This window comes from Phallusia mammillata, chromosome 6 (genome assembly GCF_965637545.1).
Source record: "Phallusia mammillata chromosome 6, kaPhaMamm4.hap1.1, whole genome shotgun sequence".
Taxonomy (NCBI): domain Eukaryota; kingdom Metazoa; phylum Chordata; class Ascidiacea; order Phlebobranchia; family Ascidiidae; genus Phallusia; species Phallusia mammillata.
In genome coordinates this window covers 20,230,458-20,254,319 of record NC_137257.1, presented here as the reverse complement: position 1 = coordinate 20,254,319, position 23,862 = coordinate 20,230,458, and the positions used below count along the sequence as shown (strand labels likewise).

At 36.7% G+C, this 23,862-nt stretch overlaps 3 protein-coding genes across 3 annotated transcripts; 2 read left to right on the top strand and 1 right to left on the bottom strand.

The window, feature by feature from the left end:
* Positions 1-8,948: 8,948 nt before the first annotated feature.
* LOC145233393 (32 kDa beta-galactoside-binding lectin-like) lies at positions 8,949-13,578 on the top strand. Its single transcript, XM_080098116.1, has 7 exons — positions 8,949-9,013; positions 9,086-9,162; positions 9,839-10,010; positions 11,637-11,810; positions 12,155-12,231; positions 12,767-12,938; positions 13,134-13,578. The coding sequence occupies exons 1-7, from the start codon at positions 9,002-9,004 to the stop codon at positions 13,278-13,280; spliced, it is 831 nt and encodes a 276-aa protein (XP_079954242.1). The 5' UTR covers positions 8,949-9,001; the 3' UTR covers positions 13,281-13,578.
* A 1,104-nt stretch (positions 13,579-14,682) lies between these two features.
* Positions 14,683-17,475, bottom strand: LOC145233991 (32 kDa beta-galactoside-binding lectin lec-3-like). The gene is made up of 7 exons (XM_080098760.1): positions 17,415-17,475; positions 17,218-17,297; positions 16,937-17,108; positions 16,282-16,455; positions 16,108-16,184; positions 15,396-15,567; positions 14,683-14,871 (listed from the first exon to the last, which is right to left on the bottom strand). Exons 1-7 carry the CDS (start codon positions 17,424-17,426, stop codon positions 14,728-14,730), a joined length of 831 nt encoding a protein of 276 aa, XP_079954886.1. The 5' UTR covers positions 17,427-17,475; the 3' UTR covers positions 14,683-14,727.
* Positions 17,476-19,653: 2,178 nt separating this feature from the next.
* Positions 19,654-21,877, top strand: LOC145234006 (uncharacterized). Its single transcript, XM_080098773.1, has one exon. The coding sequence runs from the start codon at positions 20,009-20,011 to the stop codon at positions 21,830-21,832; it is 1,824 nt and encodes a 607-aa protein (XP_079954899.1). The 5' UTR covers positions 19,654-20,008; the 3' UTR covers positions 21,833-21,877.
* The last annotated feature ends 1,985 nt before the right edge of the window (positions 21,878-23,862 follow it).

Below are 23,862 nucleotides of genomic sequence, written 5' to 3'. Positions count from 1 at the left end.
AAACGAAATTTAAAAAAAAGAATAGCAAATTGGAAAGACAAGAAAAGCTGTTGGTTTAGTCGTGGAAAAAGTAGGATATATCACAGGTAATTTTTTTTCCAAACAAAACTATAAGCTTTCTAAAAGTATTAAAATTCTATAAAAATTCTTAATTTGACAAAAAGTTGTTGTTGTTTTGTGACAATCTCCAAAATATCTTTTAATATCAACTTTTATGCTTAATAATAGACTATGTCGGATCACAGAACAGAAATATTTTATCCAAATGCAACGAGCAAATCTCATAATAAGTCCACGTCTTATCTATCAAATACTTACATAAAGATGTAAAAATGTATTAAAAAAAATCTTTATGTATTCAAAATACATAAAGATTCAACAAAAAAAGTCGTAAACACGTGTTAATATACTTGTGTGCTCGTGACGTCACAAAGCAACAAGTCACCTCTGCAAAAGAACTTTGGGTCTAGATAAAATCTCGCGTTCTGACCCGTTGTTCTGGCTGCCAACCGTAACACAAAGGTTAGCGAACTACAGCTTTTAGACAGTTTTTAAATCGGTTATAAAAATATCTATTAGTTCAGCATCGTTTTGATTTCTACAAAACACCTGTATCGTTCGCTAGTGATGTTCTTCCTCGGACAACAGTAGCTTTCAAATACATTGATCACAGCTTCAAAGTACATTTCTTGTCTTTCTTCAAATTTAAGTATTGAGTAGATGGTTTGACCTTGCTCTTCCAAAAAGTGAGCATCGTAGATGTTTTAACTTTCCGTCATAACCAACAGCTATCAATAAACCGTAATAAACTTAACCCAGTTTGCGACACATTGCCACACCATTGCAAAGCCTCCGGCTGCTAGAACGAACATTCTATTTGATTAAAAAGCACTTTTTACACCATGTCATGAACACACACACCTTTAAGCAGTGGTGTGATTCAAATTTTTTGCCAATCGGTTTTGACGCAAAAGTTATATTTTTCAGCCGGTTCTGTTACAAAACGTCCAATGATAGTCCCCAGTGTAATGCTAACCGGTTCGCTGATCTCAAAACAATTCGTGAGACGGTTCTATAGAACCGGTGCGAACTGGCTGAATCCCACCACTGCCTTTCAGCAGTTACCTCTATATTGACTGGCACGTTTAAGACGCGGTACACGGTTATATACGACACGAGACGTCATAACTCAGGGACGACATCTAGCGATAAATACATACATCACAGTTTTTATTTTATGTTCGACACTTCTAGGATTCTGTAGTACTACTAGAGTCATTGTTTTAATTTATGATACACACTCCCTAACAAATAATTCCACATTTTTTATTGGTAAACGGTGGGCCATTGTATTTAAAGTCTTCTTTAATATGACCCACGAATAAATAAGGGTGAAGAACTGCTGATTTAGTACAACTTTGGTTTATTTTTGTTTAATAGGCATTGATTAGATTTACCATTTTAATGTATTTTTTAGTACAACATCTATGTTGGTCAAGATTATTTCTCGTGTGTGTGGGAGGGAGTGGAAGTTTGCAGATTCAATCACCGTTCCCCAGTTGCAATCAAGGGCATGTGCATCAAAAGCATACGAAGTTTTGCTTAAAATTAGGAAAAAATTAAACAGCAATTTAGCCGCTTTTTGTGTATTTACTTGCATTTAAAAACGTATTACAATATTTTGTTTTGTTAAACCAAAAGATTTTGACATGGAGTAAAATTAACATGCTTTAGTGTGAACAATGATTAAGCAATAGATTTGAAAGCATTTTTATTTAGATTTCTCGCATGTGTTAGTTATAACATAGGGGGACCTGTCTGGTTTGGTTGTACAATTTTTTTGAAAGAATTTGGAAAACAAATACTCAGATTTGTTGCTTCAAAACATAACTAATTGTTTAAAACAAAATGTCTAAACAATTCTTGTGAACCAACAACAATATGTTTGAAATCTTTGAAGCAGTACAAGTACGAGCAAAATTAGAATTTGAAACGCACTTTGTGGATTCACATCACGCACGCACGCACGCACGCACGCACGCACGATAACAGTTTGCAAAGTTCTCTACACCCTGATACTAAGCTCAACTCGCTAGCTTTGAGACATCACGGATTTGCTTTGTGAGGAGCTGACGTTCCCTAATGCAAGGATTTACAGACCGTGGGATCAGACAGTAAAAAAGAATGAATGCAATACAATATGGCAGCCTTGCGACCTGCTAAATACGATTTCCCACATAATCGCAACCTCAGTGAGTCGAGGGTTTCTAAAGATGACATGCCGGCGACTTTCATTGATCGCTCGCTCGGTTTGTGCGTTTTGCTCATAAACAGCACATTACGTAGATTGTTATTCCACCGTATCAAACACACGTTACATATTTCTTCGTACAAGTTATAGTTTAGTTAACATCTTACATCTACCATACACTAAAAAGTTATCAAAACTTGAGACAATTACGCTATATATTAAACTTTGACATATCCCAAGTTTGGACTAGGCGTTAAATCTTAAAAGTGTAAATAAATGTAACATAACATAAAGTTAGGCGTAGCTTGGTAATATAACGTTCATCAAAATGCAAACTTAACTTTGGGCGTTTTTAACGAACAACATCGTCATCGACGTTGTGGTCCATTCTGCTTTATGCTTGTTTCCATTTCCGTGGCGATTTTTGCTACTTCGGTCACGTCGCTGCTTGGTTGGTTGAAGTATCAAAGTATCAGAAGGTGTTGCGAGTTCCGATCACGTCGGGGTCACCATTTATGTAGCGACTCCGACGCTTGCTGATTCTTCAATTGAACTTCGTTAGTGCACTGTTAAATGCGTTGAGACTTTGTATTAAACAAGAGTTAAGTTGAGTTACAGTGATGATACTAAAGTGATATAGCATCGTTCGAAACAACATGTATATATACGCAAGGGCGTCCGCACATAGGGGCAAATGGGTCAGCTGACCCCCCCCTGGAAAATTGTTCGATGAAAAATGATTATACGCTTGCAGTTCAATTTCTTTAGTGTTTTGACAAATGCAGCTATATGGTGATTTGTGGTTCGTAGATATCAAAATAATTGAATTTGGGGATTAGTGGAGAATGCTCAAATCTTTTTAGGGACATGTCTAAAAGACGGGAATACGGGACGACGGAAATACGGAAATCGAGGTCTAAAAGATGAGACAGACGGGGTTACGGGACAGACGGGAAAAGTGCCAAACTAAAGGACGGGAGAGGCGGGACTACGGAAAAGCATTTGTTAGACAAGACTAAAAGACTGGGCTGGATGTAAATTCACATATAGTTCTTATAGCGTTAGTGCGCGAAAAAGGCACCACTTGTTTGACTTGATTGATCGATGTGTCCATATTAAACAATTTGTTGCTTCCTATATCTATGGGTGGCCTCAAATGTGGGAGTCTAATTTCTTGTCAAATAATGGCCGAGGAATGTGCTATTACCAAAGTAGCCTACAGACTCTTATGCTTGCAATACGCGACCACTGTATATGCGTTTGAACACCTGTTGAAAACGGTTGATGCTTTTTGTAGTTTAAACTTATTACAGCATTTCAATGTCTTGCGTTGCACTCTGCTATTAATGCTGGTTGTATCTTCGAAGGTAGTGATGCACCGAAGTTTCGGTTGGCCGAAACAGTTCTGCCGCAAAAGGTTTCGGTTTCGTTTTTTTTTAGATGGGTTCGGTCCAGGGCTGCCACTTTTGTTTGAATGAAAACATCTAGTTTTGCCTCAAAAAATATCTAGAAACATCTAGATTGGAAAACTAAGCACCCAAACACGTATCTAAGCATAAAACAATCCAATTTAATGTCATATATTAGCCAAACAACAACACATATGAAGGTTTTTAATATAAATTGCTCCATATTATATATTAAAGAAGCTTCCTTCGTCCTTATTATGACTCTATTTTTTCTGTTACAGTTATAACATCATAACCTTGAGGCTTTTGTGGTTATCTGGGTGGGACGTTTGTAGGGTCTGTTCCTATAGTCTTTACAGACGTTTAAAAAAATATCTAGATTTATAGCCATCATCTAGATCCCAAATTTTACATCTAGACTTAACCAAAACTATCTAGATCTAGATCTAGCTATAAAACATCTAGAGTGGCAGCCCTGGTTCGGTCCATCACTAGTTGTAAACAAATGCAAAAGAGAAAGAAACACGAAACAAAACCAAAAAGTATTCAATTTTTATTTCTGATGTGTCCACATGAAAAGTTAAGTACCAGAACACGTTGTTTGGTCAGGTAAGCAGGTGTTGAACAATATATGTTTCTCTCGAGTTTTACCTCCTTGGCAATGCCCTTCCTCGTATTTGGTCCACAGGTTGGGTTGGTCGTTTGTTTCAAAAAGGTCCGAAAAGCATTCATTCAAGAGCGGAAATATTGGGCAATTACAACTTTTCCACATTCTCAGCTGGTCAAAAACGTTAATCTTTAGACTTTTTATTATGACGTTTCTAACTGTCGCATCGCTGACAATAAACCTAAGCCAGTTACGAGCTTTTATGTCACATGTTTTGGCGAGGGGAATGTTGTTTATTATGGAAAAACAGTTTAGTAAACCCTCTTAACATACAATCGCGCTATTCCTGTTTGCGTAAGACGGTAGCCTACTGCTCATGTTTTTAGGCTACACTAGCTCTGCAAACTTTAGTTAAAGTTTTGGATTCATTGATTAGATGAACTTGATGTTTCGTCAGTCATATTTTCAAGCGTATATATGGGAGGCAAATTTATTTTCTGACTTAAACTTTCGCTGGCATTTGTTGTCGCTGTCCGGCCATCAATCTGCAGTTGTGTTTTTATCAGGTCTTCTTTCAGGGGCCGGTCAAAGTAACCACGAAAAGATGAGGAACATGTGCTGCTAAGAATTTAAGAGCAATCCTCATAATCATCCAGCCCCGTCTAACGCTATAAGAACTATTACCCAGTCCCGTCTTTTAGTCATGTCTAACAAATGCTTTTCCGTAGTCCCGCCTCTCCCGTCTTTTAGTTTGGCACTTTTCCCGTCTCTCCCGTAACCCCGTCTTTTAGACCTCCATTCCCGTATTTCCGTCGTCCCGTATTTTAGACATGTCCTCTTTTTAGGCTCACTGCAAGTCTCAAATCACCACATATAGGATACTGGGAAACTGCATTTACAGCTTGCCACACTTCTACCAGTCCTTGGCAGATTGAAACTAAGCTATTTGAACAATCGCTAATTTTCAAATTTGCTGTTGATATAATCACAACTCATAACTTTTGCTGTGTATGGTTTTAAAGATTATAGACTCCCAAATACCACCGTGTAATTGAAATGCTTCTTTTTCTCAATTCTTACCTTCCTTTATTATCTCTTCTTGGAACTACTAGCTACTAGCAGACGGTCGCTGCGGAAACCACACAGTTATGACAAAACAAAGTGCATTATTACCCCAAATATAGTATATATTACACCTTACGCAAGGTTCACTTGAGCACGATAATAGTATGCAATAAAACGATTATATAACTCTGATAATTTGTGCTCTGGCCAATTTTGATAAAAATCCGTAGAAATGTAAACAGTGATAAAAATGATAAATTGTCTGGATGGTGTAGGGGAGATTAGGGACCATTGGGCCAAAATTCAGTTTTTCATGACTATTTCTTTGAGTTCGAAAGAAAAATCGCCATTGAACACCTGTACTAATACTACACGTTTTAACACACTTACACAAGGGCATAACTTTCTTATTTGGAATTTACAAAAAATATGGCTCAAAGGTCCTTACCCTTGGGGACCATTGAGCCTCGCATAAAGGACCTTTGGGCCAGTATTTTCATGTGATATTCTGGACCATTAAACCACGCATGAGGTAGTTTATTAAGTGTTGTGTTTGAAAGTAGAACAATTTTATTGAAAAATAAATCTAATATTAATCAAAAGAAAGAAATACAACCAGCATCATGAGCTTTATAGGCCCACAAATACAAGAAATCACAGTTTACTGCTTAAGTCAGTGTCAAATTTTGGAACACTCGAAAGTCGCTTGGTGTTAGCAACGGGCCTCGGGTCTGGAAGAATGCATAAAATGTCTTCATTGCTGACAGAAGCCACATCTTCATTACTAGCCTAATATCAGTCTCTATTAATATAACAATTTATTTGTGTAAAGGTTTTTGACAGTTTAATATGCAACATAAATACATTGGCCTAACACAAAAATTCATACTTGAAACCCACAAACACAACGCATGTATTAACGCTATTAATGTGTAAAGTCAAAGGACCTTTGGGCCATGCCCAATGGTCCTGTGTACAACTGGCTCAATGGTCCTGTATTGCCGCCATTACGAACTTATCTGACTGAACTACGTTACACAGATCAACTTAAGAAGTACCATTGCACATCTAACGCTACAATTAACTAACTAATATCCTGCAAACTTCGTGTTTTAACTGGCTTTCTCTCATAAAGAAATTACAAAAATGTAAAGGAGCAAAATATTTACTTTCAAGCTGCGAAAAGTTAGTTATGCTCACAGTTTCTTCTGTAAGTGACTGACCTTCTTGTTGTTACAGCTTTAAAACTATTGCAACACAAGTACTTTAACGCAGTGGTTCCCAAACTTTTTTCTTTTAAGGCGCATTTTAGAAAAAAACAAAAAATATGTGGCGCACTTCGAACATTTGAATATTTTTTTTAGCTGACAAAGGCGCTAACTATGAGGTCATAAAGCCGCTATACAGGTCACTTTTATAGTTTGTCAACGACAAACAGTCAACAAAAGGTGACAACATATGGTATACAGCTGTGTGGAATTAAATGCTTGAAGTGTTGATTGATTTACTTGTCAAATACGTTTGTACAGATCATAATCTCACAAGCGAATGTAATTAAATTAAAATTAATGTGCGATTCAGGAAAAAAGTAGACTGATACTGAAAAATGAATTTGATTTAGAAAACAATGATATGAAAAATTGTACAGAATGGCAGGGAAACGAAGCACGAAAAGCATTGAACAAGCAGAAGTTGGAAATTTTAGCAAGCCTTATGGCATAATAAAATCACATCATTTGAACAAAATATATGTTACTTTGACAATAACACGAACACATTCATTTACAAACAGCCTGATTGACTCTTTCGAATAAGCTATGAATACAGTTTCTGTGTATGTACGTTTGGCGGTGTTTTGATGACTGTATATTAATGTTTTTAATCGGTAGCCTTTGAGTAATTTGGTCAGTATTAGGTAGTCCTCGTCTTCAAAAAGGGATTGGTGACCCCTGCGTTATTGTGTGACCGTAGTTGGGTTATTGACACTTGCAGTTTTTAATGTAAAATTAGGTAACAAATATATAAAAAATATTGGTACAACTGTTCTGTGTTAATGCAAACTATGGTTAGATTTTTATATTTTTCAAATGTCCATATAATTTGTCTGCCGATGCTTTTACACATGAAAAAGATTGATATAAATAAGCAACTGTTTTTTTAATGACATCAAGTAGAGGGCCCAAAATTCAAGCCCCTACCCGAATCGTTTTTTGAAAGCTTTTAAGGCTTTTTGATTGACAAGTCTATATAAAGAAAACATACACAATGGACAATAGGCCTGTAAGATTGAGGTCTTACAGCCTTGCGTGTTTAATATTGGAATATTAATTGCTCCAGAAGTTTGGTTGTTTTGTAGTTTATTTCGATTCTACTCAGAGCGATCCACGTACATCAGTTTAATGCAGTACAACAGAATAGAAGTAGAATAACGCTCGGCCCAGCTTACTACGTATATATAGATATAAACAAAGCGTCAGTTATTTCAGGTATAGCAACGCTTAACACGTGGGGGCCAACGCTCAGGAGCTATTGTCCAGTTGGCGTCCAGCATATCAGCTGTCCAACTGTCCAACAACTGCGTTTACGAAACCAACGCGATCTGAATAAAGCAAACACTCGTACACAATGAGTTGTTACCAAGGGAATGAGTAGAACCAGGGAACTGATGTGTACACAATAAGTAGTTACCAAGGGAACAAAATACCGTTGCTGCAGTCAATACAAAAGACGTTAGTGAACAAACATTATTTAGGGCGTCGGACTAGATTCCAAAAGAGCCATTCAAATTCCCACGGTTCGTTGCTAGTAAACAACGGCCAAACATTTCATCAGTGGAAATTCCATGAAACAGCACAAATTAATAAATCGCAATATTAATACGTTACAGGCCAAACAAGGCATTTGGGCATAAGGTTATTTCCAGCAACTTGCTAAGTAATTTATATTTTTAAAACAACTTCTGACATTATAAGATATGAATGCATTGATCCTTAGCAGGGAAACCGCACAAAAGTCGCATTTAAACTGCGGCATTTGTATCGTTATGTTGATGTTATCGAAATAATATCCACAGTTAGTTTGAAAAATTGATAATAAAAAAGACAAATATTATGGCAACAGACATGACAATATTAATTGCAATTAATGTTATGCCGTTATAACGAGTACTTCTGTTGGTGTTTTGTACAATTTCCCCTTATTTTTAAGTTCCCTGGAATTTTGCACAGTAAATTAAATTTTATTGATTGCTTATTTCCTGGACATGCCGATGTGTACAATGTTTTCGGTTTCCCAGCACACAAAATATATGTAGACAATATAATTGGTTTTTAAGGATATGGTTTAACATGCCATCCAGGATAGAAGCGAAAAAGTTTCAACAGTTTGAAAACATTAGCAGATAAAAAGGGTTAACATAATTTTTATTAACTGGTTTGGGGTAGAGTGTTTATCTCTTATGGAAGGTTTCAGATCTTTGTGCAGGACCTACGCAGAACACATTTAGACTAAATGATTTATTGTTTGTAATATCATAGCCAGAATGAATTTTGTTGTTTCTAACCCACAAAGTCAATTAAAAATAAACGTATATTGTTTGAATTTTATTTTAAATTTCAGTGTATTAGGTCGTTGATCTTTAGTTTGAATCTGTAAAATCGCTACAACGAAATGGCCGAAGCGGTGAGATTTTGCATTAACTCTCTCCCACCTCTTGCATAATCTTAATCATTTTTACTTTTTATTTTTATTCAGAAAGATAAGTTCCATCTTCATTCCCTTCGGACTCTTGGTCATACCATAACCGTGGTTGGAAAGCCTATCCAAAACAGGTACTGACAATTTTAATTTTTAGAATAACAATCGAGTCATTTTATGCTAATTGTAACTAAAAAAAATCATTGTTTTAAGATTTATTATTTAACTTCGAATCTAAATTTTGTCGTTTTATCGTTTTTAGAGTTTGAATGTTGTCAGCGGGCCTCCAATTGGCCCCAAAATCTGACCGAAACCCGATTTATTTTAAAAACAAATCCAGAATCGGGCCCAATTAGTGGTAAAAATGTTAAGAAAATGATACCAAGTGTACAATCCGGTCTGAACCAAGCCCGTTTAAAAAGAAAAAAATATTGGAAGCCCGTTTTAAGAAAATTCAAGCCCAAATCGTCCCTCAAACCGAACGTTACAGCTCTGGTTTGTTTTGCACCAGTCAAGGGTTATTTAAAACATTTTCATTCCTCCGTAATATACGACTAGAAGATGCCACACCATTAGAGACTTATTTAAAATTGGGTCTTTTTATCAACTTTACAAACCACATGTAAAAAATTTTCCCTTAAGTTTTAACATTTCTCCCTTGGGAAAATTTTCTCCCCCGTTGTGAACCAAACAATAATCTTAGGAGATTTCTCTTTCAGTTTATTTGCACAAACTCTATGTCATAAATTTGAAATACTTCATTAAAAAACTGCGGCAAATCGTGCTTAACAATTAATGCTTTCCTTGCAGGGCCGTTATCAAGTTGTTAGTTGGCGATGAACGTAGATCTATCGCTTTTCGTTTCGAAGCCAGTTTTGACGAAAAGGTAATTATAATAAACAGTCACTTGGATGGGGAATGGCAGACCGAGCAAAGAGACAGAGAAAACGACTTCGAATGGTCGCAAAGCTCGTATGCTGAGGTAATTTGCTGTAAGAGCTTCGTTAAGTTATTAACTCTGTTTTTAAGAGTGCATAGTTTTTTGTGTGTGTTTTGTTTGATTTAAACCTCAGTTTTCTGTATCACTCTCTGTAAACTTTTGCAAAACATTAAACGGATGATTTTTTAATCGGCGCGAGGTCTGAAGTTATCTTTATGCCCATATATGTCAAAGTTAACTGCGTCACCACACATTAAACAAATACCTCTACCCTTAATCTCACAAGCTCGTAAGCTTTCTACAACAGAGTCCTGAAATCTACACACAGGTGTCTTTCACTTCAGTTCGTTTGTTTAGTTTACTTTTTCAAAAAATGATACATGCTAACATCAACGAGCACAAGTCAAATATGCTGACTAGCTGATATAGAATAGCTAGAATGATTTCCAACGTAACAAGAGTAGTTTCCGAATAAAGGCGTTAACTTTACCCATGTGCTCTTGCGAATAGCTCTCGCACAATTCCTGCACAAAGACGGCGTCCAATCACAGCACAGGACAAAACACACAGCTAAAGCAAGCAAACATCAGATCACAAAGTCACATCTTCCGATAGTTAACTGCCACAAGAAATATTGCAAAGTTCAATCTTGATTTAGAAATCCGGTTGAATCAAAGTGTTGTTTTATTTAACTTACTTGCGAATTTTGAATTAGCAGTTGAAACGAGTTTCGCAAACGAATGTTACGAAGATTTCACAGTTTCAAATCGCAATAACTACATTTTTTCTGTCATTTTAGATGTATGGTACTCGGACTTCGAAAACGGGGTCCGTTATAAGAGGTACGTTCGCATTTTAGGGGTATAGTACCAATGTAGGGGTACGAGAAAATGGCGACAAACCTAAGCTGTTTAGATCTATTCTTGTAAAAAACGCAAAGTTTCAGTTTGGTTAATAACTATTGTCAAATATCAAATCTAAACACAAAAAAACTGGAAAAAATACAAACAATGTGCGAAACATCTCATTGTAGTTCGGTTTAACATTTGTTTTGACATCAATCATCTTTTGTAATCACAGAAACATCACTTAACCTAAACGACCGCGTTTCATGTTTTTACAGCAAAACTATTTTATTTCTAGGCCGCGCACAGTGCAAACTGTTTTGACCCGTTAGGTCTCATCAGCTTGGCCATTAAATTCAAGCTAGTTCTTCTGTGGTATATGCCCTGTTGTGACTCGAACAGAATTGATAAGGCAAGGCTTTTTAGACCGTTATTCTAACAAACCGTAAGCTACATCAGCCAGACGGCCATCTCTGGTCACCAGCTGCACTGATGAGGTCTTGTAAGTCGAGATAGTGGGACTTCCCGTTTTGACCCGTTTGAAAACTGAAATTTCGTTTGAAACTGAAAACCCGTTTGAAACTGAAATTTTGAAACTGAAATTTTTCCGTTTGAAACTGAAATTTTTACCACAGATCGGCCTTTAAAAACTACAGATGCTCAACACTGAAAATTAATTACAGTTATTACAACTTTGATTCAGTGTGAACCTTGAAAAAGTTGTCTGTGGCCCGGTAACGAACCCCTCGCGGACGGGCACCGGGCAGTGGACAGATGTTTATCTTTTGTATTAAAATAAAACAATGAAGGTGTTTTGTTACAGTACAAAATAGAAGTTGGTACCGAAGAGATCACCTGTTCGTGGAATGGACAAAAGCTTCCTGGTTGTACATTCAAACATAGAGCTGATCCGAAGACTTACGCTGGTCTAAAAGTGGGCGGACTCGACGTTGAGCGAGTTGACATTCAAAACAATGGAACCGACTCGACATTAGAGGTAGAAGTTTTTATCATAGAGAGTTGTAACTCGGGGAAGGATCAAACCGACTCGAGTCCTTAGGCAAAAATCTCTAGTTTAAGTGAGCTTAGATTTACATTCATTTTCTGTGCATCATATAAGTACGCCAGGCCTACTGAAGGCTAATTAATTAATTAACTCAAGTTTTAGACAACTCAAGTTTAGTTCAGTCACGTACAAAAACAGTTTAATCGGCCCAAACTGGTTGAATCGGTTTTAAGTCTATATTTCTGTTTACTTGCCTTGCCGTGAAGATGATTAGCAGCAAATGCCTACACAAAAAAAATAAAAACAAATTAACAAATTAAGGTTTATCGTTGCAGGAAACTCCATTGAACTTTAGGCAAATACCTGTAGCAGAAAGAAACATTCAGCTTGTCGCAACACCAGTAGAGGCGAGGTTGGTATAAAAAAAAGCAAATCACAAAAGCTAAAAAGTCATTGCTGTTGGGAATTAATTCGAACGCCAAAAATTCAGGGACTGTTTTTTTAGTGTTGGTTCAACATAACGTATTGGTCCAATAAAAAAGTAATCAACCAAGTATTAAAACCATCAACAAATTTGTACCTCACTACTAATAACAGTTTCGTGTATAATGCTGCAAAAAAGCTTCAAACAACAACAAAGATTCAGTTTGTGTATTTTAGTGCATCTTTAGTTGTGTGTGTCAACCAAATATATTTAATGTGTGTCATTTATTTTAGTGTATCTTTGGTTGCGTGTGTCAACCAAAAATATTTAATGTGTGTCATTTATTTTAGTGTATCTGTGGTTGCGTGTGTCAACCAAAAATATTTAATGTGTGTCATTTATTTTAGTGTATCTGTGGTTGTTTTTGTCAAAAAAAATATTCAATATGTGTTCTTTATTTTAGTGTATCTTTGGTTTTGTGTGTCAACAACAAAATATTCAATGTGTGCTATTTTTACAACAGGTCGATTTTCAACTTTAACATAGACGACGTTGATGAAAAAATCGCCTTCCATTTCAGCCCAAGGTTTGATCAAAAGGTGATTGTGCGCAACAGCATGACGGACGGAAAGTGGCAAACGGAAGAAAGAAGCCTGTTGGTCCCGTTTACATGGCAACTTAATCAGGAGTATGAGGTAAGTCGCTGTTTCGAGCAATACTTGCGTAGATTTTTGATTTTATTTCGAGTTTTTTTTATTTGGTACAGCTTTTTTCAAGGGGGCTCTATGGATCCCTAGGGGCCAGGATTCCGGACTGCTTATTTAGTGCAACTTTGGTTTATTTTCTTTTTAATAGGCATTGATTTTCTTTACCATCTTAATGTTTTTTAGTACAACTTCTATGTGGGTCAAGATTATTTCTCGTGTGTGTGGGAGGGTGTTGAAGTTTGCAGATTCAATCACCGTTCGCCGGTTGAACAAGACATCGGTCTTGCAATCAAGGGCATGTGCATCAAAAGCATACGAAGTTTTGCTTAAAATTAGGAAAACATTAAACAGCAATTTTTTGTGTATTTACTTGCATTTAAAAACGTATTACAATATTTTGTTTTGTTAAACCAAAGGATTTCGACATGAAGTAAAATTAACATGCTTTAGGGTGAACCATTATTAAGCAATACAGTCAAAAGCATTTTTTTCTTTAGATTTCTCACATGTGTTAGTTATAACGTAGGAGCTCCTGTCTGGTTTGGTTTGATAAGTTGAAATTGATTTTGCTAAACATGTACTCAGATTTGTTGCTTCCATATACATCAAATTGTTCGAAAATAAAATGTTTAAAACATTTTGTGTTTGATCTAAACAACACCGAGTCGTAAATCGGACCGAGCTTTTCGGAATGGGTTCGGGTGCTGGTTCGGGTTCGGGTTCGGGTTCGGGTTCGGGTTCGGGTTCGGGTTCGGGTTCGGGTTCGGGTTCGGGTTCGGGTTCGGGTTCGGGTTCGGGTTTGAGCTGAGGTTTCTTCAAAAAACGGACCTGATTTAGGCCTGACTTTGCACTTTGTGTCGATATTCTTTTGAACAAATTTATCTAGCTAATTAGCCAGTTGCTGGACCTGATCTAATACCAGTTGCTGGACCTGATCTAATAAAAAGTCCTAATATGTCTTGTTGACTACCAATTGTCTATTGTGTTTGTTATTTTGGTCTTTTCTGAGACTTCAATATATAAACTTTCAAGCATAAACGGGCTTCTCAAAAACGATTCGGGGTCGGGCCGGGATCGGGCTCCGATTTCAGGCCCGTTTACAACTCTGGGCCGACAACAATAAATTTGAGATCTTTAAAGCAGTACATGTACGAGGAAAAATATAATATGAATGCACTTTGTCGATTCACATCAACCATAAATTTAATAGCAAAACTTGAACCAACTTGTCATATGTTGAAGTGTGACCGTAGTTGGGATATTTACAGTTGTAATTTTTTAAGTACAAATATGCAAACAATATACAAAAAAATGTTGGTAGAACTGTTTTTTTGTTTTTAGCAAACATAAATAACTTATGTAAAAAACGTCTGTTTATTAAAATGACATCAAGTTTGGAAAACGATTTTATAAATTACTAAATCGCCTCCAAAACACAGACTTTAGTGATCTAAACACAAAGAAGGTAAATGAAACTAACACGCGCCAAAGAACCCGGTTGATGTTCGACCACCACTGCATAAAGAACACACAAATAGTTACTTTTAAAACAACTTGTATTTCAAAATAAACTGAATATATGGTAAGCAACAAATCTGAATACATTTTGGAAAACTGGTTGTATAATTTATAAAACTAAAACAATAATGCGAAGTTTGTAACTACGAAGCATCAAAACTAAGGACGTATGCAAATCAAACCTTTAAATATTGTATTTTCCATATAAATGTAAACTAAAATAGATCAATAGCTCTGTAAGGAACAAGTTCGGACAGATTTAAATGGTCCGAATGCCTTTAACGCACATGCCTCTGATAGCAAAACCGACGGCTTGTTCAACTGGTGAACGATGGTTAAATCTGCAAACCTCAACGCCGTTCCACACACAAGAAAAGTAAGCTTCAGTCACGTAAATGTTGTACTAAAAAAGTTAAACAGAAAATGACCTTAGTAAAATAAATGGTACCTGAAAGTATTAAAGCTCACCCCTTTTATTCAAAGTGAAAAAGGTTTCTGATTTCATGTGATTTTCGAACTGATACGTACTCACAACAGTTTACTAACTTTCACATTAAACGAATCATAGAAAAAGAGGGTTTATAGAGTCGTGGAACATTTACTCGCGCGCCAATACAATGAATATAAAAATTTATGCTCCAATGCCGACTAGCTATCGGTCGCTTTTACACCGCTAAAATGCAGTTTTTACCAACGTTTTATCATTGTTTTTGTGCAAATCTCGTTTCGTGTTTAGCACATTTTAAATGGTTAAAAGTGCTCTTTCCGCTAAAAGTACCCATCAAAAATTAGCTAAATGTGGGTCTGCCGTCAGATATAATATTTTATGACTTTCTTCTAAAATGTGCCTGCCAACAACACTATATTCATTGAACGTCAGTATTATTTCCTAAAAATAAGATCTACTACTGGAAACCGTAACTTCACCTCATACTCCTGGTTGAGCTGCCATGAAAACGGCACAACCATGCTTCTTTCTTCGTTTTGCCAGACTCCGTTAACCATATTGTTGCGCACAATCACTTGTTGGTCAAATCTTGGTTTGAAGTGGAATGCAAGATTGTGGATGTCGTTGTTTGCCTTGAAGTTGAAAATGGACCTAACCAAACACGTATGTGAGAAAAGTTTCGAAAATGATTGACTTCGTTTGCTGACTTCAACACCAGAATTATAAGTCGGATCAGGCTTTTGTAGCAGAGTTGTAGGAGGGCCCAAAATTCGAGCCGACCGAAACCTGGCCGAACCCGGGCAAGCCAGAATCGTTTTTGAGGCGCCCGTTTAGACTTAAACAAGACACTTTCCAGCTGTTGGGCATTAGGTTAATTCCAACAACTAGCTACTTTGCTACGCAAGTAAAATTAAAAAAATTTCAAGACACAGAATGTCTCGAAAATGTAAGAAAATTTGGACCATAATTTTGGATGCGGGTATTGGACTTCTTTTGGGTTCAAAGCCAATTTCCAAGCCCACTTAGAACTGTTTAACATGCATCATTTTTGTTTAGTAAATATTTAAGCTATATTTTTAAGAAACCATCGCAAGCAAACCGATTGGTATGTCAAGTCAGTACAAAATATTTGCCCTTTAAGCGAGATTTCAGAGCAACAGAATTTGTTTAGCTGTATAACAAGGCACCGACCTCACGCTCACTGGGATTGCTGTCACCTTAAAGGTCTTGCCCAAAGCTACTATGCCCGTAATGTCCATTTCTGTTTCCTGCAACAAAGCATGTATAATAAACAGTCATAAAGACTTGTTGATTGTCACGTTTGGTGAAGGGATGACAAAGTCTCAAAACGTAGAAACAACTTACCACTGGTTCAGAACTGGCTCCATTGTCTTCAAAGTCAACTTTTTTTACATCAAGACCACGAATTTCAAGCCCTTTGTAAGTACTGGCATCAACTCTATGCGCAAATGTGCAACCTTCAAGTTTTAGGCCATTCCAATAACAGCTGACCTCGTTGGTACCAACTTTAATTTTGTACTGAAACAGGACATCGTTTAAAACAGAGACATTTGTCAAAAAAGTGAGCAATTTTGTTGGTAAACCCTATATTTTGTTTGGCGTTAGACCGAACGGAACTGAACCTATAAAAAATGCATTTTTGTGATTCCCTTTTTGAAACAGCGCACTGAAGAACATGAGCGAGATACAGCAATAGAACATGTCAAAAATGACATATTTGAAAGTGTTCTGCACTGCACAGACCAAATTATTCGGTAACGTATTGCAGATGATGGGTAAAATTAATATTAAAAGAAAGGGGATTTAAACCAGTTCAAAATCCGGGAACCGGCCGGGACCGGGTAATTTTCCAGAACCGGAACAATACTCGAACAGAAAAAATCTCATTTTTAAAAAAGTTTACCTAAACCCCTCAAAATAAAACAAAATGAACCCGAACCGAACCTGAACCCATATGAGAAGCGGTTCGACTCCTTAATTTTAAAGTAGAACAACTTACCTCAGCAGTAGAGCTTTGCGACCACTTGAAGTCGCCCTTTCTCGCCCTTTGTTCTTTTCGCCATCCTCCGTTTACGCGATTGTTCAACACAATCTCTTTTTGGTCAAAACGGGGACTAAAATGCCATCCGATATTACGTGGATCATTGTTTATCAGTAAGTTGATGACAACTCTGAAACAATTGCGATCATTGCCATTGGTATTCAATTTCAAGGAAAGTAAATAGACTGTGCGAGTATATAAGAGTGTTTGACTAAATAATGTGATGTAATTTGTTATACCTTGTGCCAGTGGGCTTTCCAACAACGGTGATCGTTTTGCCAAGAGCCTTGAGATTCTTGACTATGTATTCTGTTGTGGTCTGTTTAATACAAAAAAGGTCTAAATTGCAGCAAATGTTGAAATATGACAGAAAATACATAATAAACAAATGTTGAAATATGACAGAAAATACATAATAACTGCAACATGATCTTACCGGTGAAGACATTTCGTTGTAATGAGACAGAAGGGTTTAAGAATTTCAACTGTTTGAATCTAAAACAAAACGTAAGTAATGATTTAAACAAATTATATACACTCGAATAAACTGACTTTAAATAGCCACAACACAATCAAATCCAAATAGGCCTATTCACGATAAGAAACAGCAGAATAAAGTTTCACAAACAAAGATAAAAACATTTTCTTATAACGACTTGTCTTTAAATCGTGACAATCTACTATCCGCTGTCTGTGTTCCAATTTCTTTCATTCTGTTTTCTCATTGCACCCATTAATATTGACTGCTGAAATGTATTTAACAACGCGTGACTATATACTGCAAATGCGGTGTTGTTATTTCGCGCCGCGAAACAGTAAAGGAAATGAACAAACAATAACGGACTGCTAAAAAATGAATTTTCGGTGAAAAAACGCCGGGAGCATAAAATTAAACGGAAATAACGGCATTAATTAACGAACACCAAATAACAACACTTTGATGTAATGTCAACATTTGTTACAAGGCACATGTTGGAAATATATTTTTGTGTTTGCAGCTATCATTTTCGTATGGGGCAGTGTTTAGTTAATACTGGTAAAATGTGTCTAGTAGGCTTTGTAACCAATGAACATATTAGGCTAAATGCGGCCTGTTTCATGAAAGACATTATTTGTATGCTATAATTAGGGTTGCCATACCGCCCTTATTTCTAAGATTTGTCCTTATTTTGAACTGCAATGTCTTAGAAAAATATATTGTCCTTATTTCTAAGAAATGTCCTTCTTTTTGACTTACGTCCTTATTTTGTCTTTTTTTCAACAATGCAAAGTGCAAGTCAAATTCCTGCTAAAAGTAAAATTAAACCTAGACCTGAGCTGTCGTGAGATGCACGAAGTATTTTCTACGAACAACGAGTTGCTGGAACAGATTGATTCTGGCAATAATATGGCATGCAATATGTCATGGCTCGTATAAATGCGAAGATTTATGCGAAAACGTTTGTTTCGTTTCGAATGGGAAACTTAATTTTTCGCTGTCCTTAGTTTTGGCTCTGTGTTGATGGCAACCCTTGCTATAATTATGCACCTGTTTTTATGTGCGCAGAAATGTGCAGGTCAAAATGTGCGCATATTTTTCGAAAATGTGCAAACTGCCAAAATGTGCGCACATTTTCCAAAAATATCACCTATTTATTCAAACTGCTCAATTTAAGTAAAGTTTTAGCGGGAATAGTTTTAGCGCCCAACCCATTTGAGACGGTATATCTCTAAAATGCATACTATTAGAGCTGGAAAGTATTATTATAAAACATTCAATAAAACTGCTTCAAAATTTGACCTGCAGAGTAAAGCCAGGGCCGAATTATACAACCCTGGTCGGTGTGGTATGAAATCTCATTTACAAGCAAAAAAGATCACCTAAATTTTATAGTGTCATGAGTTAAAACCCAAAGGGTTTGATCGTGTGTGTGGAAAGGTGTTGAAGTTTGCTGATTGAATCTGTATCGGACCTTGGACTTTTAATTCAAAATAAATCGGACTTTGGACTTTTTAATTCAAAACATTTTAATTCGTATAATTGTTGTGTCATATTGTCCCGGTCAAACTCGGTCAAACCTCACCTTTTTTCTACACAAAAGTTTGACCGGCTTTTAAACCTGTTTTCTAATCACCACGCTGGTCATATACTGGCTTAAGGCTATTGTTGTATCGCTTTTAACGTGTTAACAAGAACCACGTCTAAATTAACCTCTAGCCATGTTATACGTGACACTTCTGTAAAGCAATTTAAAGAATAATTACGGTTTAGAACTTACTTAACCTTCTCGGGCGTACGTTTTTACGACTGCGCTTGCATAACAACATTTGATCTGAACGCTATAAAGACCGACGTGTTTCAAACTAAAAATCAGTCATCTAGAGTTACTTTAAGTCATCTAGAGTTACCTTAAGTTACCTTAAGCTACCTTAAGTGACTAGAGTACGCATTAGAATTGATGTCTCACAGTTGATTCGTGCGCGGTGACTTTTGTGTTGCGTGTTTAGCCGCAAGAGGCGCTTTCGTGGCATGCCTTATTGAAATATAATGGGGGAACGTTAAACCAGTTTGCGTTTTTTTTAGTTTTGTTTCGACAGTGATAGTTTGTTTGTTTATTAGAGTCAGATATACGGCAGTGTTGTTTTTATTGTCTACCCACAGGGTCAGTACAAATTTGGTGACCCCGACGTGATGGTCCCTTTAAGGTATTGAATAAGCATCCAAAGTTCTTTACCTTAGCTATGAATGGTCGCGAGAACACAGTTACTGTCGATAGGCTTAAGGTGGCTAATCTTCCTACTATTGAAGGCATAACCGATGCTACTGTGTTACCTAGACCTCCTGTTGATACTTCTGTCACTGAAACTATTCCTATATTAACTAGTCCAACTGTTTATATAGATTCTAGAGTAGATACGGGTGACTTAAGTAACACTTCTGCCTCTGCACCACCAATTGAAATATCTGAACAAGACCCACACATTACTCGAAGAGGACGTATAATCAGAAAGCCCCTTCGGTTTCGAGATTAAGCAAGAACTTGAAACAAAATGCATCAATTTGGTATTTTAATTTTCACATTACTTATGTGCGATATGGCTCAAAGTGGGACACAACAATTTAAGCTCTGTCATGAAGCATTATTTAAAGGGGAATATGCCATACCTGAACCCATAACTTGTAAAAGGGCAGATGCACCAGTCTTTCAGACATGTTTTGGCCGACTTTACAACCCTTCGGCAGACTTCATTCGGTTAGAGGTATATTCGTGTCAAATTTTTGAATCGATATATGAATCCCATTATTATTTTTTTGGAGGTAAATTTCATACTAAGAAATCTGTAGCTATTGCACCCCCGTCCTCAGGTGCTTGTGAAGATTGGCAACACACTCATACTGCACCTTTGATTGGGCGACTTAGTAAAACTAGTGATAACGTTTGGTCTTCCTCTAATGAAATTAAAGTAACTTATAGATGGCCTACATCTTCAAAAGGTGTTATTCATAATGGTGTTTTAACGAAATCCACTATTTTATACGATCCTATTCATAAACAAATGAAAGGTGCTTTGGGAATTATGTCTAAATGTATCATACATAGGGGTAGTTGTGTTGTCGGAACTAGACTGTTTACCTGGAAAGTGCCCAACCGAGTTGATTGCCCCGTTGTCACGCCTTTGGGAACTCATGGTTTGACCTTGCATTATCGGCATACCGGCGATTTATATCGTTTGGAAGTAAAAGAATTAGGTTTAAGTATTCACCATCAAACCATTTGTTCTAAAGCCATTCGGGATTGCTATGGACAAGACTCAATTTGTACAGGTGGTATGATTATTGAACCCGCACAATGTAATGGTACAATTCGATTACCACTAATGATCAATAAAGCTAATTTTTCAACTCCTAATGGTGGTCCGGATAATGTTGGACTTTTTATTAACGAAGCAATGGATACTGTTTCTGGGACAATAAGTCAACTCACTTCTGATATTCATTTTTTAGAATGTCAAACTCAATCATTACTAGCAACTATATATTCACTCTTGGCCAGACAATATCCTGGCGAAATATTAAGTAAACTTTTAGGAGGACAAAGAGCCGGTATAACTGTTGGAGATCTAATGACAGAACTCTCTTGTGAAGTTATTAATGGAATTATAGTAGAAGATTTAAGACATAAAAACCTGTTTGCAACACGACCCTTAATTAAATATGTTGACTCTAAAGGTAACATGTCCGTAGGACAGTTATACAGGGATGGTTTTGTTTATCCAACTGTTAAATTTGTAGAAAATTATGCTCCGGGTAAAGTAATGTCTTTTAGAATTAAAGATACATATTACGTCTATGACAATTATACTCTAGTTCACGTTGACTCTAAAGTTGACTTTATAACACCTACCTTAGCACCTGTTAAATATCACCGGGAAGAATTAGATTTTCAACGGTATGAAGATAATTTGCCACGACCGAGTAGCGGTTTTGAAGATTTAAACTCAATGTTGGCGCTTTTAAGCCAAACCCGCCTAACAAACGATAAACTTTACCAGTTCATTGACAGCAACACCGATCCTACAACAGAAGCGGACGTTTCATATTTGTCCTCAACTCTGGAAGCAGCTTCGAAGAACGCACTTCTACATTTGATCAGCTCAATAACCTCGCCCTTTTTATGCTTTATCTTTTTGGTTATATACATTCTAGCAGGAATATGGGCAGTTTTGCTCACCGGATGGTTTTTCAAGGTCTACGGCAGACTTGCATTTGACAAATTGATGGAGCTAAAGAACGCTCGACAAAATGAACAACCGGACGGTAATAATTTAGCTGACCAAGTACATGCACAGCCCTTGTACCCTAAGTTAGCCTAAACGGACATGACACACAGTTGTATAACAACTATATTGATATTGAAACAACAAAAAAACGATCATAACATTCGTTCTAAGTACCTAGTAGGTTGACCCTGTATAAAAATAATTTTAGATTTGACATGACTATATGTGAAACCAAAACGGTAAAATTGAAATTGTGTTTGATCAATTAAACGTGCCAAGGAAAAATGCAGGAGAATGCTACAGTAATAAAGCGGAAAGATGTAAAAGCAAATGCAAATGGCCTTGACATTAGCGCCGCCGAAGCGCAAGCGTTCCTCGAACGCCAAGCCACTGGTTCATATTGAACTTTATAATTCAATGAGCACAGCTCAAAGCAGCATTGCTGCTCAGTCGCTAGGCCAAATACCGCCTAAAAAGCAATTGCAACTCAAATGAGATTGATTGCCTAAAAATCCTTACCTTGCCTCGACGGCAGAGCGAAAATATAATAATCTATTACAGATTGGCCTGTCGGGTCGAAATGGCGAGAGTAATACTACAAAAAGCGACTTACCAACTCACAACCGCAGATTGCTAAAGCACTGCAAAACCCTTACAAGTGGGAGGATGCAAAGCCAAATTTCACATGTAAAATCAAGTCGCCAGCATAGCTACGCGTCAAACCGTAAAAAAACTTAGCAAAAACTCTGAAAAGTACGGCAGCTCGTTTAATTTCATACAAGAATTCGAGGCAGAAACACTTGTCAAATGTCAAAACTATTTTTATTTGTATATCACAAACCTACATAGTACTTAGAATTTAATTCGGAAAACATCATTCAGGAGAATCTCTTCCGGAAAACATTTCACGGGACGGAGAGTGATGTATCGGACCTTGGACTTTTAATTCAAAATACATCGGACTTTGGACTTTTTAATTCAAAACATTTTAATTCGTATAATTGTTGTGTCATATTGTCCCGGTCAAACTCGGTCAAACCTCACCTTTTTTCTACACAAAAGTTTGACCGGCTTTTAAACCTGTTTTCTAATCACCACGCTGGTCATATACTGGCTTAAGGCTATTGTTGTATCGCTTTTAACGTGTTAACAAGAACCACGTCTAAATTAACCTCTAGCCATGTTATACGTGACACTTCTGTAAAGCAATTTAAAGAATAATTACGGTTTAGAACTTACTTAACCTTCTCGGGCGTACGTTTTTACGACTGCGCTTGCATAACAACATTTGATCTGAACGCTATAAAGACCGACGTGTTTCAAACTAAAAATCAGTCATCTAGAGTTACTTTAAGTCATCTAGAGTTACCTTAAGTTACCTTAAGCTACCTTAAGTGACTAGAGTACGCATTAGAATTGATGTCTCACAGTTGATTCGTGCGCGGTGACTTTTGTGTTGCGTGTTTAGCCGCAAGAGGCGCTTTCGTGGCATGCCTTATTGAAATATAATGGGGGAACGTTAAACCAGTTTGCGTTTTTTTAGTTTTGTTTCGACAGTGATAGTTTGTTTGTTTATTAGAGTCAGATATACGGCAGTGTTGTTTTTATTGTCTACCCACAGGGTCAGTACAAATCACCGTTACCCGGTTCAACAAGACATTGGTCTTGCAATCAAGGGCATGTGCATCAAAAGCATAAGAGGCACAAAAATTAAGCATAAGAAGCACAAAATTTTGCTTTGAGTTAGGAACACATTAAACAGCAAATTAGCTGCTTTTTTGTGTTAACTTGCATTCAATAAAACTTATAATGTTTTGTTTTGTTGAACCAAAGGATTTCGACATGGGGAAAAATTGACACGTTTTGGGGTTAGTCATTATTAAGCAATACGTTTTATGTACGCGGATTAATGCATTAAAAAAAACTTGTCGTTAATTTTTTTTTCAAATTTTGTAATAGATAAACAAGAAAAATGAATACCTTTGTTAAAAAGTTTTTCTCGCATGTGTTGGTTATAACATATGATCACCTGCCTGGTTTGGTTTTAAAAGGTAAAATTGAATTTGCAATCCATGCATTCAGATCTGACTCCGAAAATAGTCAGTGGTTCGAAAATAATTTGT

Coding starts and splice junctions, on each gene's coding strand:
- LOC145233991 (XM_080098760.1), bottom strand. Junction 17,109..17,217: donor GGAAAGCCCACTGGCACAAG/GTATAACAAATT, acceptor CAATTGTTTCAG/AGTTGTCATCAACTTACTGA. Junction 15,568..16,107: donor GCAATCCCAGTGAGCGTGAG/GTCGGTGCCTTG, acceptor GTGTTTGGTTAG/GTCCATTTTCAACTTCAAGG.
- LOC145234006 (XM_080098773.1), top strand. CDS start 20,009: ATGCATCAATTTGGTATTTTAATTTTCACATTACTTATGTGCGATATG.
- LOC145233393 (XM_080098116.1), top strand. Junction 10,011..11,636: donor CGCAAAGCTCGTATGCTGAG/GTAATTTGCTGT, acceptor GTTTTGTTACAG/TACAAAATAGAAGTTGGTAC. Junction 12,939..13,133: donor AACTTAATCAGGAGTATGAG/GTAAGTCGCTGT, acceptor AATGTTTTTTAG/TACAACTTCTATGTGGGTCA.